This window comes from Vitis riparia, chromosome 13 (genome assembly GCF_004353265.1).
Source record: "Vitis riparia cultivar Riparia Gloire de Montpellier isolate 1030 chromosome 13, EGFV_Vit.rip_1.0, whole genome shotgun sequence".
Taxonomy (NCBI): Eukaryota; Viridiplantae; Streptophyta; class Magnoliopsida; order Vitales; family Vitaceae; genus Vitis; species Vitis riparia.
In genome coordinates, this window is record NC_048443.1 from 5888293 (window position 1) to 5906606 (window position 18314).

An 18314-nucleotide genomic window follows, 5' to 3' on the forward strand; every position below is an offset into this window, starting at 1 on the left:
CAAATTGATTAAAAAAAAATGGCTGTGCATAGCAACACAACCATGATCTTCTCCAAACTTTAATCCTTAAAGGGAAAAAAAGAACATAAGGCTGTGTGTATAGTCCCCCCATACCAATTCATCATGGCCATGGAGGTGCTCTTTATTATCCTGAATAAGGGCTAAGGAAGGGGCCTTCTTAGCAGGCTTTTCGGTTTGTGGAAGAGGAGGTGAATGTTGAGTTGTGTGGAGCTTAATTATACTGTACACTCTTCCCCACAACAGCAGATCAACCTTCGTGAAAAGGTCAATGAACTTTAAAGGGGTATTTTAGGTGTATTAGTCTGCCCTAATATTTTGTTTTATAAGTGAAAAACAGTGGAAGTGATCATTGGGAGGCGGGAGATCACCCTGTAATTTTTTCTTTGATTGTAGTGGAAAATCTGCTATGACAAAGTGGACATAACTTTCACATTGACATAGTGGGATTTTATTCACTTCTATTCCTCTTTTTGGGCCTCATGCAAGGCTTTTAAAGACATTCCTCTTACTGTTATTCAACTCAATTGACATCCGGTATGTAGATTAAAAGGGTTTGGACATCATTAAGAGCTTAGTCAGGACTTTAAGAGGTAATATCTTTGTATATTGTCTTGTAGTCTATTTGTATCGACTCCTTGTATAGTAGAGGAGTTCAATCTTATATAGATTAGGTTTTTGTAATTGTGGGGAGGATTCATTATCCTTCTTTTATTCTTTTTAACCTTAATAAATACTTCTTATGTTTTTTATTTAAAAAAAGAAGAAGACAAGAATGGGCAAAATAGTTTGTCCTAAAAGCACCTTGGCTATTATTTCACATTTTTTTGTTCATTTGAAACTAGAAGTATTGTCGGTGGATGGAGTTATATAGAAATGGTCAATGCGTAGGATGAGAGTTCTTTCTCAAAAATGAAAAGAAAAGAACTTAGGATATCTGATTGTTCCCCCACCAGTGTCCTCCCAGAATCTGATTTTAAATCCATTTTTTGGATAAACTTGGAAAAAACTGTCCTAGAACAGCAGTCCATATCTCAAAACTGGATTTGCCAACCCACCTGTTGACCTGCAACTCTTAGTTATCCTTAATGACTAAGTGCTGGAGACAGCTTTACACCTGTAAACTCCCAACCTTAGACCAAATGAAATCGTCCTGAAACTTTGCTTTCTTTCTAACCTACACTAATAGTGTCATGCCCCAAGACCCACTCCAAGGGCGTGATGGTCATTTCACACTTCAAACCCGAAGGCTTACAGTGTAACTTGACCCAAACACTTATCTTGTAATCGGAAGTTATCAATTACCAAGTACCTGTTCAGAGTAGCGGAACCAATCTAAAATCCTCAAAATTCAATTTCAAAACTAAAAACATCCACTATCCAAAATCCATTGTCCAAATATTTGCAAACTTAAACAATTCAAGTACTAAAACAAATTTCAAAATCTCCAAAACTCAACTTTGATCTAACATAAAATTTGAAGGATCAATATCTAAATAACTTCCAAATACCAAAAGATCCAAATAAACACAACTAACAGTTAAACAAAATCTAATATAAAATCCTAAGTCAAATTCTAATGATGACTATTCCTCAGCCTAGCCATCACTCCTCACCCGAACTAAGAGTACCTAAAAAATTTTCAACAATTGGGAATGAGCTCACAGCCCAATAAGGAATATTAATGCAATTCATGGATCAAATATTTTCATTTCAAATAGGAGATATCATTTTTTTTTTTTCATCAAATATCAGAGTTTCAAAAATACTAATATATTCAAAATTCAACCAACCATTTTCATATCAAATTCAAACACTTTCACATAAGATTCAATCAAATCCATTCAATTTTCATTACTCTGGTTATCAAATATCAAATGCCCAATTAGGTGGGACTTTTCAAATAGGTGGCTAGCCTCAAATTGTTCCTGGTGGAAGGAACCAAACACTACTAGTACTAGTAACCTCTAACCAAACCCCTAGAGGCTGGGGTCCAAATCAATTACATTCCCACCATGAAATGTAAAGGTCAACTATTATATCTCGTTGACAGGGCCGAATAGTCAACTATTATATCCCGTTGACAAGGGCCAAATAAACCAGAGTGATGTTTTTGTTCAAGTATTCAAATTTACACAACATAATATCTCCATATTTTGTGTCATAAATAAAACAAAATATTCCAACATAATATTTAGTGCAAAACAGTTTGATCCATGCATGGTAACAAAATATCATTTTCTTTTCCACAATTCAAAATAACATATAAAATAATTTAATTTTATAAATATTGCATTAACTTCCCTTACCTCAAAATATGCAAAGACCTTGAAGGAAAAATAACCCTGAAAAGTCTACTCCTCACCTAACACAATAAAAAGACCACTATTACTATTTACCTCAAAATATAAATCTGATAATCCTAAAATTTCTAAATATTAAGATTAATATTTCTGATTAACAAAGTAATAATTTAATTACCCTATTCCTTATTTAATTAAAATTAATAAATTCTCAATTTGTTTCTAATAACACATTACTAATTTAATTAAATTACAATTTTATTTCATTATAAAATTCTATATATATATATATATATATATTTTTTGCTAAATCTCTCATTCTATTTATTACAAAAAAAAAGACCATTATTACTATTATCTTATTTATTAATCTAAAACTAAATGTTATTATTATTATTATTATAATTTTTTAATTAAACAATTCAAAAGCCATTCATGTCTCTCGGGTACACCAAACCAAGAAAAGCAAGTTTTTATTTTTATTTTTTTTGCCATCATCATGATTCATTATATATATATATATATATTATATCAAAGGCTTCCTTCAAGGCACACGCCCTTTTTTTTTTTTTTTCCTTTTTTCTTGCTTCCAGTAGCACAGCACGCGTACGCCCCCCCTTTTTTTTTTCCTTCCTTCTTTCCTTCCAGTGCTGTGCACACGCGTTCTTCCTTTTTTTTTTTTTTTTTTTTTTTTTTTTTAATAAAATTAACCCTAACCTAAAATCAAAACTTTCCAAGGAAATTTTTTATTTTTTATTTATTTTCATCTAATAAAATTTAAGATCTCCCAATTTCCAATAATAAAATCAAAATCTTAAATTTTTTATTATTTTGGTATTAAAACGAATTAAAAAAAAAAAAATAATCTAACCCTAATCTAGATTTGGGGTTTTCCAAAAAAAATATATCTAATGTGCTTGAAATTAACTAATGAATCTAAAATAAAAATCTAGGGGTTAGAAACTTACCTATAGAGGTTTGTTCTTCAAACCTTGAAATCTGACCTCAACTTCACGTTCTCTGGAAACTCTCTGCGAACAGGAATACGATTAAAAAAAAAGAACAGGAAGAAGAGAATTTTCTATTTATACCTAGGGTATTATTCGTAAAATTACTTTTTCACCCCTCTTCCATTTTATTAAATTAATTAATTAATTAATTTAATATCATTATTAAGAATTTCCTAAATTACCCTTTAAAAAGAAAACTTGGGCGTTACAAATAGGCACTCCGAGAGACAGGGGGTAGGTTGGAAAATGAGTCAATCAGGAATCTGTCACAGTGATTCTACTGTCTTGGAAAAGTATGCTTTCTTTTAAATCATCTAAGTGCTTGGTCATTTTCTCGACAACAGGATGATAAAAACTCATGGCTGTGGGAAGACCTCCAAGTGGATGTTATAGGTATCTCAAAGGTCATTCCCTAATCTGTCAACCAATCCCAAAAGCTATCCTTTCAAGGCTGTCCTAGTACAAGTTAACCCAGAGAAGATACTCTTATGGAGGTTAATCTTGATGCAGGAAATCCTACGCAAAGCCTTGATAAGAACCTAAGGCTGGATAGTATAACTTCTTCACTTAAAAGAAAAGATGGATCATCAGCAAACTGGTTGTCTTCATATTAAAATAGTTGTGTGTTGCTTTTTGTAGTTAGAATAGTACATACTTTCTGTCTCTACCCTTGATATGTATTGATTGTACGAATAGATATCAAAACTGAATTTCATTTTTCTATCTTAACTAGTTTTTTTCTATTTTCACATTTACTTGCAGGTCTATATTGAAGATTATTTTTTCAAATCAAACTTGGGCGAAAATTTTTCATATGCAGATATACAGGTATGATAATTAAGTTGGAATTGATGCTGTTAAACGTATTTCTTTCATATCATGTTATAAAGACCTTGCAAGCTTTACCACCTGCCATATTTGCACCAATTAAACCAGTATCTGTCATGTCATTCTACAAAGCTAGCATTTCCAATGAGCATATTTACCTAAATTAAAAGTTTTTCTGTCCCTTTATTGCAAATTTTTCATCAGAAAAGTTTTTGGACAAAGTTGCAAGCATTTATCAACCAGGGATTGATTCATACACCTATCAAAGAACAAATGTACTGACCAAGGTCGATGTTTATTTCCGTAATTTTGTAGAGGCACTTTTTTGACATGCCATCTCCTTAAGCTCATCACGACCCAAAGGAGTGGGTTGTGCTAGCCTAGCCCAACCTTTTGGTGTGTCGAGCCACGAGCCAAACTGGGTGGCCTAGCCCATGGGATACCTCTAGGGAGTAGACCCACTTAGGAATCCCAAAATTTTCTACTATTTGGAGATTGATTGGAGCATTGTCTCATTGTCTCATTGTAGACTCATCTATTGTTTCCCCCTCAAGCATCAAGATATTTCAACAATAACTTAGTTCCACAAGAAGTTTGGTCATAATATCTTTCACCTATTTCAAATCAACTTGTGGGGTTGGCATAGTTGTTGTGAGGTTTTGTGCATCCCCTTGAACAACCAAGTGAGATTGTTCTAATTGAACGACCTTCATATTTGATGAAAACAAAAATCATGAAAAAATTGAAGCAATGACAAATTATAAGAACAAAGATAACGTGAAGATAAAATGTGAAGTACTTAAACTAATACCAAATTATTTCTAGATTGGATGTATACAATAGGAATAAAAACTCAAATAAAGGCCTATGCAATGGCTCTAAGGAAGGCACAAGATGCAAAATAGGTATGAACTTAGTGGAGGAATTGAGCCCTTGAGATTAGCACAAGGATTCTAATGATGCACAACATATCCAAAAGTTGACCTTAGTTGTAATTTAGCCCCAGTAGTTTGGTGGCAAAAACTTTGTGTTCCAAAAACATGTACAAATCAACCTTAACTATAATTTAGTGCATGTAGTTTAATGGGGAATGCCAAATTGTTGTAGTATAGTGGTAAGAATACCCGACACAAAACACCTCCAAAATTAACCTTACTTTGATACCAACTAATGTAGAGAGAGAAAAATAGAGGAAAAAAATAGAAGTAGAAGAGAGAAATTCTAAAAAATTACGAATATTATTGATCAAAAGTCTAAAGTGTTTAAAATCATTGAGTCTATATATAAAAAGACAATCCTAATCCTAGCAGGATACTAATTTTAATGATTCTAACTCTAATAAAACTTTATCACTAAATAATAATAAACCTAAAATAAATAACAAAATAAAACATTTTGGACATGTTTTATTGGAAGACTCACCAAGAGGAAGCTTGAAAGAGTCAACCTCAACAAGGTTTCCAAACCTGTTGGGGTAGGGGAATGGGTGGTTGATGATTTTGGAACTTCTCTCTCTGGGATATATCAGAGAAGGAGAGTACCTTTGATATATGATCAGTAGTTGTGCTGTATTATGGATCTTTATGAGGCTTTTGGTTAGTCCTTCACATGGAATACTCACTAAAAGGAAACTTACTCATCCATTGGACTTGTTGCAGAATTTCTTAGCTTAGATGGCTTTGCCATTCACTTTGTTTTTCTAAGGAGTTCTGTGAGGAGTTCTTTCATAATTTTCCACTTTTCACTCACTTCATTTTTTAATTGCTGCACTACCTGAGAGTTCTCTCTTCCAACTTTTTCCTTTCTTTATTAGTAAAGTTTCCGTCATAAGCATGTATATGCGTGGGAAGACACATGGGGAAGAATATTAACTTTGGACCTGTCGAAGAGGAGAGGAGTGCCTTTAGGGAACAAATGTTATATGTAAAAGGGAAGAAGAATCTGTTAAACCACATTCTTTTATATTGCGCATCAGCACGAGTCCTGAGGCAGTTGATTTTTTCTTTATTTGGGATTAACTAGGTGATCCACTCTTCTATATGACCAATGTTGTTAAGCTGGAATGGGCACTCTGTTGGGAAGTGGAGGAAGAAATCATGGTTGTTTCCCCGTTGTGCCCATTTTGGATAATCATGCAGGAGAAAAATCGGAGGGCCCTTGAAAATGAGGAATTTTTGGAGCAATTGCTCAAATCCTTTTTTATGTGCAGTTTTTTGGATATTGTTAGGCACTTTATAGGAGAGACATGTATGTCAATGGCGGATTTTGTTAATTGGTTAGGTTCATATTAGGCATTGGAACCTTGTATACTACACCCCTCACACCATCTTTCCCCTGCCCTGTATACTTTGGTGTGGCCTTGTTGTATACCTTTTTGTATCACCCCTTATTCATTTTATATATATTCCTTGTGCTTATCAAAAGAAATAAAATAACATAAGCGGTGTGTATGTGTGTCAGAAAGATGTCTCATGGACAAGAAGAGTATTGTATTACCTGCAAACTAGAGATGGAACTGAAGATGGATCTTTACCCTTGAAATGATTCCAACAGCTCTTTCTTCACATCCTTATAGAACAGCTTGTGCAATATCCTACCATAGTGACAAGGGAAGGGATAGAAGTGATCTTTCTATTCTAGCCCTTTGGAATTTTGGAGGAAACTTAAAACATCTTGAAGAAGACTGATAATCTCTCTTATTCATAATGCGGAATTACAGATATATATTCGGATTTACACAACCACAAAAAGGAAAGAAATAATCCAAAAAAAAAAAAAGTATAATTAGGAAAACCTAGATAACTAACTATAATCAGGAAACCCTTGAAAATCAAGGGTTAACCAACAAAAGAAATAAATTAAATATTTTAAAAATATACACAGAACATCTCACATATTTGTGAGATTTTGCCAACTTTCCCCATAAAGAATATTTCTTAATCACTAGGACATATCCACCAGATTCTTCAATTCATTTGTCTCCTCAAAACAAAAGAGATGCCCCTTTCCATCAACCAATGCCTTTGACCTCAAAATTCAAATCAATCTTCCTAAGAAGATAACACTGGGTTCATGTGATTTTGAGTCTTCATCTTGTCAAACTGACTCATTGCTAAACCTAAAATGAAGCCACACTGTTACAATGAGGCTACATTTGGTTGATAGGATAGGATAAAATAAAATTTGTATATCCTAGGATATCATATCCCGTTGAATGAGAAATACATATCCCATGGACATGATATTTTAAGGTAGCATATCCAATAAGATATGTTATGTTATATTAGGTTTATATTTAACTTGTGAAATGAATAAAAAAATAATATGGAATATATATTATTTTGAATGTTTAAAATAAAAATTATATCACATTTCAATATTTTTCTATTTTAAAAAAATGAAACTTCTCTTATATTTAACAATATTATATATTAATATTATTTTATAAATAATTTTTTTTAGCTTTTCTTTTTTAACCATAAATTTAATTTATAATAAACAATTTTTATTTTGCAAAATGAGTATGTAAAAAAAAAAAAAATTGATAAAAAAGTAAATTTATGATACATGGGATATGTATATCTCATATCTTAATAGAATTAACATATCCAATGTAAAAAAAAAAAAAAAAAATGTGGATTATATATCCCACCACTTATCCTATCTCATGCTTGGTTGAACATAGAATATAATAAGTGATGTGACAACTTATCTTATCCCATCATCAACCAAACATGGGATAGGATATAATATCCCCTTTCTTATCCTATTTCATGCTATATCCAGCCAACTAAACATAACCTGAATATGCATCCAATTACTTATCATACAAAAACCTTTATAAATACAAGTTAAAAGTTTGGAGCTGCATTGTGTTCATAGAAAGAGATTCTAAAACTGTAGCATTTCCCCTCTTCTAGGCATGCCTTTTTTTTTACATGGGCTCACTTTAATTACTTAGAAAGTTGAAATAGTCTTGCATCTTTTTTCTCTCTTTTGTTTGAGATTTCTGTCTTTTTCTTGGTGTGGGGTTGGAGGAATGGTGCTAATTCTATTGTAAGTTATTCAATTTTGGACTATTCTGTGTTGAAATATATGTGATACAAGGAGCTTTAAGACTCTTTGTCACCCTTCATTTGTGATTTTACCTTATTGGAAATGATGTACACTATAAACTATCTTTATCCACTCTCTCTAATTCTTAGTATGTTACTGATAATAGCATTACAATAAAAAAGTATGCAAGATCATTAGATTATGGTTTTCTGAAAACTGAATTTTTGCAATTTCTGCTTTATGTATTCTTATTAAAAAAAAATCTGCAGGTTGAAGTGAAAATTGATAACTCGCTGGAAACATCAAAAGACAGCATTCTTAACAAATTTTCTATAGAGGCTGAACTGTTTGACAGTGCGAAGTGGCATGACTCCAATGAATATTGTGATCTGCATTCATCTAGTGTGGCTCATATGGAACTCGACCCATCCTCCTCTACTGCAATATTCGGGTTTCTTGGATATGTTCTAGTGGGAAAACTGGAAAGCCCCAAGCTTTGGTCTGCAGAGCAAGTGAGAAATCTCAGCTGGCTTATATTCTCTCCCAAAAAATACTTTAGTAGGATGCATTATGGTTACTAATAGATAACTGTCTTGCAGATTAAATTTCTGGAATGTGATTGGGTTATTGATATTTTGCATATTTGTGGATATATGTCAAATGAGTATGTAAATTGCAATGGCATTATGATAACCTTTTCTTTATTATCATTTTTTGCTTAAGTCTGATTGTTCAACCATTTCACACATATGTACTTGCTCTTTCAGATCATTAATTAAAAAAAATGGTTTCTTTGCTTAGCCGAAGAAAAAGTTTACAAAAATGACCCCAAAAAATAACTGTGCTTGCATGCATGATAATTTCATTCTCATCAAGTTGAAAACACATGGAAATAGGGACAAGAACCTTGAAAAATGATAACCCTAGTATGGAACTTTTGTGACCCAGTGTCAACTGGAAGCATCTAAGTTTTCTGCAGCCTATACTTCTATTTAATGGTTTTGAAAGTATCTTGACATATAGATCTTGAGTGGACTAGCTGCGTATGAAGCATATATGCATACTATTTTAACTAACAACAATAAACATATAAACAATTTGGGAACCATGTCACAGTGAATTGAAGGCTGAACTAATGTGATCATCATAATTTTGTGTGAAAAATGTAGTTCCTAGGAATACTCATATTTATGCACTTTTGTGAGATTGATAGGTGAATTTTAACCATCAGCACGACACATGATTGCCAACTATTACAAAGTTCAAGCCTCTCTTATGGCCTGAAGCAACCTAGTATTAAACAGTTCACTGAAGTAGTATCAATTTAGATCATTTAAAAGTGGACTTGAGTTGCACCCTTTTTTCTTAGGCACTCTTTAATCTATTATTTTCCCAAAAGGCAGACTTGGGGTTGTCTCTTAATTGCCTCTGTTTCATGCCTTTTATTTATTTATTTATTTTTATCTGGAGTAAATCAGTTTGATTTTAATCATCCATGATGGGAAGTTGAAATGAACAGTCAGCAACGCCTGAGAAAATCTCATGTAGTTAAAAAGTGCATAGCTGTATTTTTGAAAATGAGAACTGATATTTTTTTTTCGCCAATTCTGTGTCATTTTTCTGAGGATTCTTTCTGTTTTGTTGAAGTTTCATAGAATCTCTTTACTAGTGCCTTCATAACCTCTGTTTACCTTTGTAAATGTTTAGTTATCTAGGTTGCCTTTTTTAATTTCTTATCTCCTTTTCTGCATTTAACTACAGCCTTATCTTTACACTCTTGTCGTCATCCTCAAAGATGAATTTGGGAAGGTAGTTGACTGTGAATCATGCCAAGTAGGTATACGGCAAGTATCAAAAGCCCCAAAACAGCTACTTGTTAATGGGCATCCAGTAATTTTAAGAGGAGTAAATAGGCACGAACATCATCCACGTCTGGGGAAGACAAACATGGAATCCTGCATGGTTAAGGTGCAACCTCCTCTTCTTGTTCTCTTTGGATATCATCTTTGTGTGTTAAGTTAATGTTGGTTTGATTGATCATATTGTCGAGATCTTCATTACTCTGGCATACAGGATTTGGTTCTAATGAAGCAAAACAATATCAATGCTGTGAGAAACAGCCATTATCCCCAGCATCCTCGATGGTACGAGTTGTGTGATTTGTTTGGCATGTACATGATTGATGAAGCCAATATTGAGACCCATGGTTTTTATGGTTCTCAACATTTAAAGAACCCCACATTAGAATCAAGTTGGGCTTCTTCTATGATGGATCGAGTGATAAGCATGGTGGAGAGGGACAAAAATCATGCATGCATTATTTCTTGGTCCTTGGGAAATGAGTCTGGTTATGGACCTAATCATTCTGCTTTGGCTGGTATGAGGTTTTTCATTATTCATTTAATTATTTACATCTGTCTGCAAGCAACTTCTACATATAATAACAGCTACTTCATCTTTAACATCAAGCCCAACACCACTTTTTGATATTATTTTCTAGACATTACCCTGCTGATGAAGTGGTTCCTAGGAAAAAAAGAAAAGAAAAGAAAAAGAAACACCACCGTCTTGGGATTAATTGAAAAAAAGACTACTTTGGATGTTTTAGAGTAGTAATCTATTGAAGCTACAGTACTGTATGATCACTACTCTGTAAACATCCCATGCTTGAATTTGCTTCCATATACATCCCCATTATTTGCCAGTTACTTATTAGTTTGAATGACTAAAATTTCAGGTTGGATTAGAGGAAGGGACTCCTCTAGGCTATTACATTACGAAGGGGGTGGAGCTAGGACTCCATCAACAGATATTGTCTGCCCCATGTATATGCGTGTTTGGGACATTGTAAAGATTGCAAAAGATCCAACTGAAACGCGACCTTTGATTCTATGCGAGTATGTTCCTTTTTCAGTTTTTGATTTACAAAAATGTTGTAATGTACCCAAATTCAATCCTTTTGACAATGCCAATTGATTTGCATAAATATACTTATAAAAATGTTCAACTGTCAGGTACTCACATTCCATGGGAAACAGCAACGGAAATATTCAAGAATATTGGGAAGCTATTGATAACACATTTGGATTACAAGGAGGCTTTATCTGGGATTGGGTTGATCAGGTTTAAAATCTTTCATGTCCTTGACAATATGATGAAAGATTAACATTGTATTGATAAGAACTTATATAAATATCATATTCTCTAAAATAGTCCATGATCTAAAGGAAAGAATGAAGGTGCTTAAATTTAGTTTTAACTATGCCATCCTATTGCTGCACCAACTTCATTTATTGCAAAAACATTGTATATTTGCCATGGAATTTTGGAGCTAATTGTAGAATGCATTGCCTTACTGGTTTTCAGCAAGTCAAGGAACCCTAGCTAGGATTCTCAGGCTCATTTTGGACCTATGAACCTCAGTTGTCAGCAAGATTTTTTTCCATCTATAGTATCAAAACTAAAAAAATCATGAGAAATAATTCTGAGGTTGCAGTTAGTGGAAAAATAGACATGTAATTAAAAACCTGAATCCACCATCTGAAATTGATGGTCTTGTTGTAAATGATCCATAGTTTTTTTCCAGGTCTTGTGATTGTGGTTTATGCACTTGATGTGGCTTATGCTAATTCGTCATCTAATAGACCTTTTTGTCATTTCAGTGTAACTGGCCAATTCTGAAATTCTAGCGTCGAAATTAAACCATGCTATTTCTTAATGAGCATTATCATTGAAGTAATCATGTTGCAATCCTTTGTAAACTTTACCATGATTGGAATTTCTATAATGTTTTCCTTGTCACATGTTCAGAGGGCTAGAGTTTTAGGTGTCTATTGTTTTCACATCATAAGGGTGGATTAGTGACATTTATTAGACAATTAATGAAAACACAAAGAAAAGGTACAAGCCCCCAAAATCTTAGCCCAAGATGCTCATAATATATAACTGAAAATTCCATTAAAACTGGTCTTTGAAGCACTGGCTTCTGGAATTCCCTCCTTTATTCCAATTTGCATTGATTAGTTTGTCAGTAATTTTTTTTTCTTTTTCTTTACATTCTTTTTGGAAATTGCTGGCTGAAAATTTCCCAAACTAGTTTTTTGTTTTCTCTCTCTTGATCACTCACCTCATTTACACTAATTAAACCATCACCTGATGAAGCTAATATATGTTCGTCATATTCATCAGTCAAATTCCTGTGTTCTTGTGCTGTGGGATTAGGTTTTTTATGTTTTCTCTTCTATTGTATTTCTTTTTTTTAATGCACCAATGCTGGTTAAGAATGAGTTCATTGACACATACCAAATGGTATTGTCATGATCTCAATGTAATGGCAAACAAGTAGTGAGGGATGGAAGTTGTCCCATTTGATTCTTTACAAGAAAAATGGGGTTACATTTGTCTATATTCTTTTCCTTCCTGTAGTTTGCATGCATGATTTAACACTGTAAGGCACATGATGATACGCACAAAGCAGGTCCTATATTGTGGATAAATTGAGTTCGGTGAGACTTCATAAGGCCTAACAGGCATCAGCTCAGTTTTGGAAAGGGGTCTGCCCTGAATGAGGTTGGGCAAGTGGCAACCATCTCAAAGCTGCCATGTTGCCATCCCTAGATATGGTTCATATAATCTTTATTTTCTAAGAACTTTTTGTTTCTGAAGAACTCAAATCACTTTTCTTAATTTGCATAGTCATTGTTAGATCAGTTATGAGAAAAAAAATTGCAGAAGTATTGAATTGTAAACTTTCAGAAAGAAGTTGGTTGTACCTGGTCTATAACCTGCATAAGTTGATTTGTCATCTCCCTTACTCATGACTGATAACTCATGCCAATTGTGAATGTCTTCTTCATTAACATGATTGTTGGCCTTTTGATTTTCATGTCACATTTTGAGTATGCCACCTTTGAAATTTCATTAGTCCTTGCCTCTTGAAAAAATGTTTGTCAATCCATAAGAAAGGACAATCAGTATTTTGGACATATCTTTTTAGTTCTGCTGCTGTCCATGAGCAGCCCCTGCAACTCATCCTTTTTAAAATTAAGTCTGTATCTCATAAGGGCATCAGCTTTCTCGCTCATCAAAGTTAGGTTTAATCTGTTCATGAAATTGTTCGTTTACTTCGATCAGATAGTACTTGAGATCTGGTTAGTCTGAATGTTACGTGTCTCCGGTAGTAGTAGCTCATTAGGTAATTGAAAGAAGTTTCACTAGGATGCTTGTTATCTGATGAGTTTTTTCAACTCCTCTGGTTGGACAAGTCGTGAGAGAGCAAATGTTACCACTTTTGTTATCTTCCTCAAACTCTCACACAGTAAGGATCTGTGCTCACTTTATTACTTTGCATTAGATGAACTTATAATATCTGAGACTTTCATGCAGTTAGTTGAATGTTCATTTTTCTTCTTCTGAACAACTTTTATTTTTCTTTTCATTCCCACTTTTTGAAGACACTTAAGAGTTTAGCCTTTTTCATCGCAATTATTGAATTATATGGAGAGTGGCTTTCTGAACCCCTGTTTCCTCAGAAGAAAATTATCACCAGAGAATGGAATCCATTCTAGATAAATCAAATTGTACATTGTCAAATATTTTAATGATTTTAACTATGATGATATTTGTTAGTTTTCAACAAGAAATTTGGTTTTGGATAGTTGGGTTAACCAATGCTTCATATCTTTCTATGGAAGTTTATAAATGTTTAAAACAAATTAGTAAGCAAGGTGCCTCAAACTGTTGACTTTTATAAGATAATGCTATCACTTGGTGGAATAATAGATGTTTTACGGGAGTCAATAGATCAAAGGTGAATGTGAAAAAAGCCACTTTGTAAATACTTAACTCCATGGTCTAGTCTTGCTCCTGATTGTAATTTTATTTCTTTTTTGTGTTTCATTAACTGTGAGAGGTGTTGGTTTTGGTTTTTGCTGCCTCTGCAGCTCTTTGAACAAAACCTGTGCACTTAGGTTGTGTCCTTTTTGTTACACTTTCAATACAATTTTGCTTTTCCCATCAAGAATAATTTCCATCACTTAGCAAGTGGAATTTAATATGTCAACTTAAAGTAGATTCAATTCATCAGTACTGGTGACTCTTGCCATATAGTTTTCATATTTTGACATTTTCCTGATGTAGTTTTGAATTTGACTAGTTTCCTTGAAACTAAAAACATTTTTGAAGCCAAATCTGCTACCCACTCTTGAGTGAGTGTATGTGTCTTTGTGTTTGTGTGTGTGTGTGTGTGTGTGTTTTGGAGATGATGTCACTAGAAGGTTAAAGAATTTTGCACTTTCCATACAGGGGCTGCTGAAGGTTGGTGCAGATGGTGCTAAGCATTGGGCATATGGAGGTGACTTTGGGGATATCCCTAATGATTTGAACTTCTGTCTGAATGGCATTACATGGCCAGATCGAACTCTTCATCCTGCAGTACATGGTAACTTTAATATTCATGCCGTTAAGTACTCCCATAGTACTAACATGCTCTTAAGTTTTTCTGGATTGCGCTTCAATTATCATTTCATATGCCAAAATTCATTGTGTTGGTTATTATTTTCAGAAGTTAAGTATGTCTATCAACCAATCAAGATTTCTTTAAGTGAGAGCACACTTAAGGTACTTGCATGTTTTACCTTCGGCATATCTTTCATTGAATCTTTGTTTTATTAAGTGAGTTGGATTATTACTATGCAGATAACAAACACTCATTTTTATGAAACAACAAAAGCAATGGAGTTTAGCTGGACTGTCTGTGGGGATGGATGCAAACTTGGATCTGGAACCCTATCTCTCCCCATAATAGAACCCCAGAGCAGCTACTCTATCGAATTTGAGTCAGGACCATGGTATTCTCTATGGGCTTCGTCTTCTGCAGAAGAACATTTTTTAACAATAACTGCAAAGCTCTTGCAACCCACACGCTGGGTTGAAGCTGGTCATGTCATTTCATCAACACAAATCCTGTTGCCTGCCAAAAGAGAATTTGTTCCTCATGTAATTGCTCTGTCTGTGTTCCTACATTTTTATATAGAAATAAGTTTTATGCTTTTCTGATATTAGTAATAGTGTTACAAATGTCCATGGTTTCCAGGTCATCAAAAATAAAGATGCTCCTGTCCCTGGTGAAATTCTTGGGAATACGATTAGATTCTACCAGCAGAATGTTTGGGAGATACAATTTAACGCTCAAACTGGAACCATTGAAAGCTGGAAGGTAGTCTATACTCTTAGGTTTAGTAATTGCTATGCTTGAAGTTGGTTTCATGGGTGGACAATGTGTTTCTTTATTTTAGAAGTAAAAATATTATTTTTCTGAGTATTGATTCCTTTATATCTAAACCCTTAAGGCATTCAACACACCTATGGTATATGCTTGCCTCTAGTTTCATGTCTTCATCTAGACATCTTTTACAAGTGAAACACTTTTTATTCTCTCATTTGACAAGGATTATATCATCTATGTGTTAGCACACTAGAGAGGGACCTGAGTTTGCCTCCATGTGAGTGCATTCTTTTTTAATTATCTTTCTTGTCATACAGGTTTACTGTTGGTTAGCATTCAACTTGTTTTTCTTAACCAAAAAAGGTTCCTTATAGTTGGAATCTGATGGTCTTTTCTTCCTATTTCCCCATTGGATTTCTTGTTCTAGCCTAAGTTAAATTTTATTTCTCATGCATTTAAGCTTTTGTTGCATTATAAACATTTTGACTTTCCCAAAAGATTCAACTTTCTAAAGATCCAATAATGAATGATAGGTTGGTGGAGTTACTGTGATGAATAAGGGCATATTCCCATGCTTCTGGCGGGCACCTACAGATAATGACAATGGGGGAGGTGCAAAAAGTTATGTCTCTAAGTGGAAAGCAGCCCATCTTGATAACCTATCCTTTATCACTGAAAGCTGTTCTGTTCAGAATATAACAGATCATCCTGTAAAACTGGCTGTGGTTTATCTTGGCATCCCAAAGGGTGAGGAGAATTCTTTATCCAGATCTGAGAATCCAAAGGTTTTACTCAAGGTTGACATAACTTACACAGTCTATGGTTCTGGTGACATCATTATGGAATGTAATGTCCACCCATGCTCTGATCTCCCACCCTTGCCACGTGTGGGGGTTGAATTTCAGTTGGAAAAAACAATTGATCAGATTAAATGGTATGGCAAAGGACCATTTGAATGTTATCCAGATCGGAAAGCAGCTGCTCATGTGGGGGTCTATGAGCAGAATGTGGGTGATATGCATGTTCCCTATATTGTTCCTGTAGAGTGTTCTGGTAGAGCAGATGTTAGGTGGGTAACATTTCAAAACAAAGATGGTTTTGGAATTTATGCATCCATGTATGGCAGCTCTCCACCAATGCAAATGAATGCAAGTTACTATAGCACAGCAGAGCTTGAACGGGCAACACATAAGGAAGAGCTTATCAAAGGAGATGATATTGAGGTAATTTTTTCTATTGCTCTTTTCTTATAAGTTTATTGCAGTCAAAACTTGCAAAAACCTTTAGATGTAGTTTAGTGGGAAGAATAAAATAAATTACTAGGTATATTGGTTGCCTGGATGAAGTTGTAACTGTGTGAGTAGAATACTTGTAGCTGTTTAAGACCCTCCATTAGATGGGAACACCTTGTGGAGTGACTAAATGTTGCAGCCCATCTTCCACATCATGGAGTGACTAGGTGGTGCAGCCCATCTTCTACCTTTCTATTTCAGACAAGCACATCAATCTTTGAAAACCAAAGCCAAGATAATCCAGTAAAAACCAGTCCAACCTAGTAGCTTGTTTTTACTCTTTTTTCATAAATGAGAGTGCTGCAACATTTTTACTATGAGCTTTCATAAAGTACACAAAGCTAGGGCCTGGTTTTCTATATTTTTGGGGGGTTGGCATTGTCATGTAAGTTCTGTAATTAAATTTTCATTTTCAAATGTGTAACAAGCCTAATGGGCTCTCATGGCTTTAAAAGCCATCTTCACAGTTAGAAGCCCACTATATATATTGTGTCAGGACATTCTTCCCCTAATCGATGTGGAATTCATAATCAATCCTTATGCAGCAACAGTATACTTGTTGTGTCCTACTGGATTGCAGACCATTCAAAGCACTCACTTAGAGTGCCACACTGAGGTCAAAGTTGGCTTTGATACCATTTGTAATGTTCCACTCCCTCCCATGCAGATATTGTCTTCTCTGAATCCAATAGATCCTCATGGTTTTAAAATATATCTACACGGTTAAAAGGAACCTACTACATATATCATGTCAAAAACTTTTTCCTCTAACCATTGTAGGATATCACAAAATGCCCTCAATATTTTCTTTTCTCTACAAAAATTCATCTACTTCATCTTATCAGATTTGGACTGACACAGCCAGATGCTAATTCATCTAAAACGTAAAATTTTCATGATGGACCTACATGTGCATCAATTCCCTATTCCACAAACATAAAATAAATGGAGAGATTACAGGAGCATATCACGGAACTATATTAAGGTTTTTTTGAAGGTCAGAGCATTCATATTCCAGGCTTCCTGTTTCAAAACATGCTTACATTTCCATAAATTCCCAGACTTGGTGCTCAGATTGGCATAGTTGTCTATCTATTCATGCATGCTACCTGCCTGCAGCTTTCCCTGTTCTTGATTTGTTCCTTGGCATATCATTGTTATTTCCAGTCACCTTGTTATATTGTTATTGCGGTGTTCCCAGGTGCATCTGGACCACAAGCACATGGGTTTGGGTGGCGATGATAGCTGGTCTCCCTGTGTCCATGAGAAATACCTGATTCCAGCAGTGCCATACTCTTTCTCTATCAGGCTGTCTCCAATAACTGCAGCCATAACTGGCTATGACATCTACAAATCCCAGCTTCAGAACTAATACCATCCACCTAGGTTCCTTTTCTTCTCTCCTTCTCTACTGGGTTACTTTCTTTGATGATGGTAAAAAGAAAGACGAATTTAATTATTTGATGTTATTATGAACCATGCATTTTAATTATCAACCTAGATTTTTATGACATTGTTTATGTTAAGTTTTTCCTTTCAACTGGTTTGATTTCAGATCAAGAGAACTCGGCTCTGTAATCAA

General features: G+C 34.3%; 1 protein-coding gene across 2 annotated transcripts in view; it reads left to right on the top strand.

Annotated features, from left to right (window-relative positions):
* Positions 1-18314, top strand: part of LOC117927911 (beta-galactosidase) — a 42844-nt gene extending 24530 nt beyond the window's left edge. For both annotated transcript variants that reach the window (XM_034847637.1, XM_034847638.1), the window contains exons 7-18: positions 4094-4159; positions 8485-8727; positions 9977-10183; positions 10289-10592; positions 10953-11112; positions 11230-11338; positions 14519-14654; positions 14778-14833; positions 14912-15211; positions 15309-15431; positions 15974-16663; positions 17934-18314. In XM_034847637.1, the coding sequence (XP_034703528.1) occupies positions 4094-4159; positions 8485-8727; positions 9977-10183; positions 10289-10592; positions 10953-11112; positions 11230-11338; positions 14519-14654; positions 14778-14833; positions 14912-15211; positions 15309-15431; positions 15974-16663; positions 17934-18104 (2565 nt within the window). In that variant the 3' untranslated portion in view covers positions 18105-18314. The remainder of the gene's footprint in view (positions 1-4093; positions 4160-8484; positions 8728-9976; positions 10184-10288; positions 10593-10952; positions 11113-11229; positions 11339-14518; positions 14655-14777; positions 14834-14911; positions 15212-15308; positions 15432-15973; positions 16664-17933) is intronic.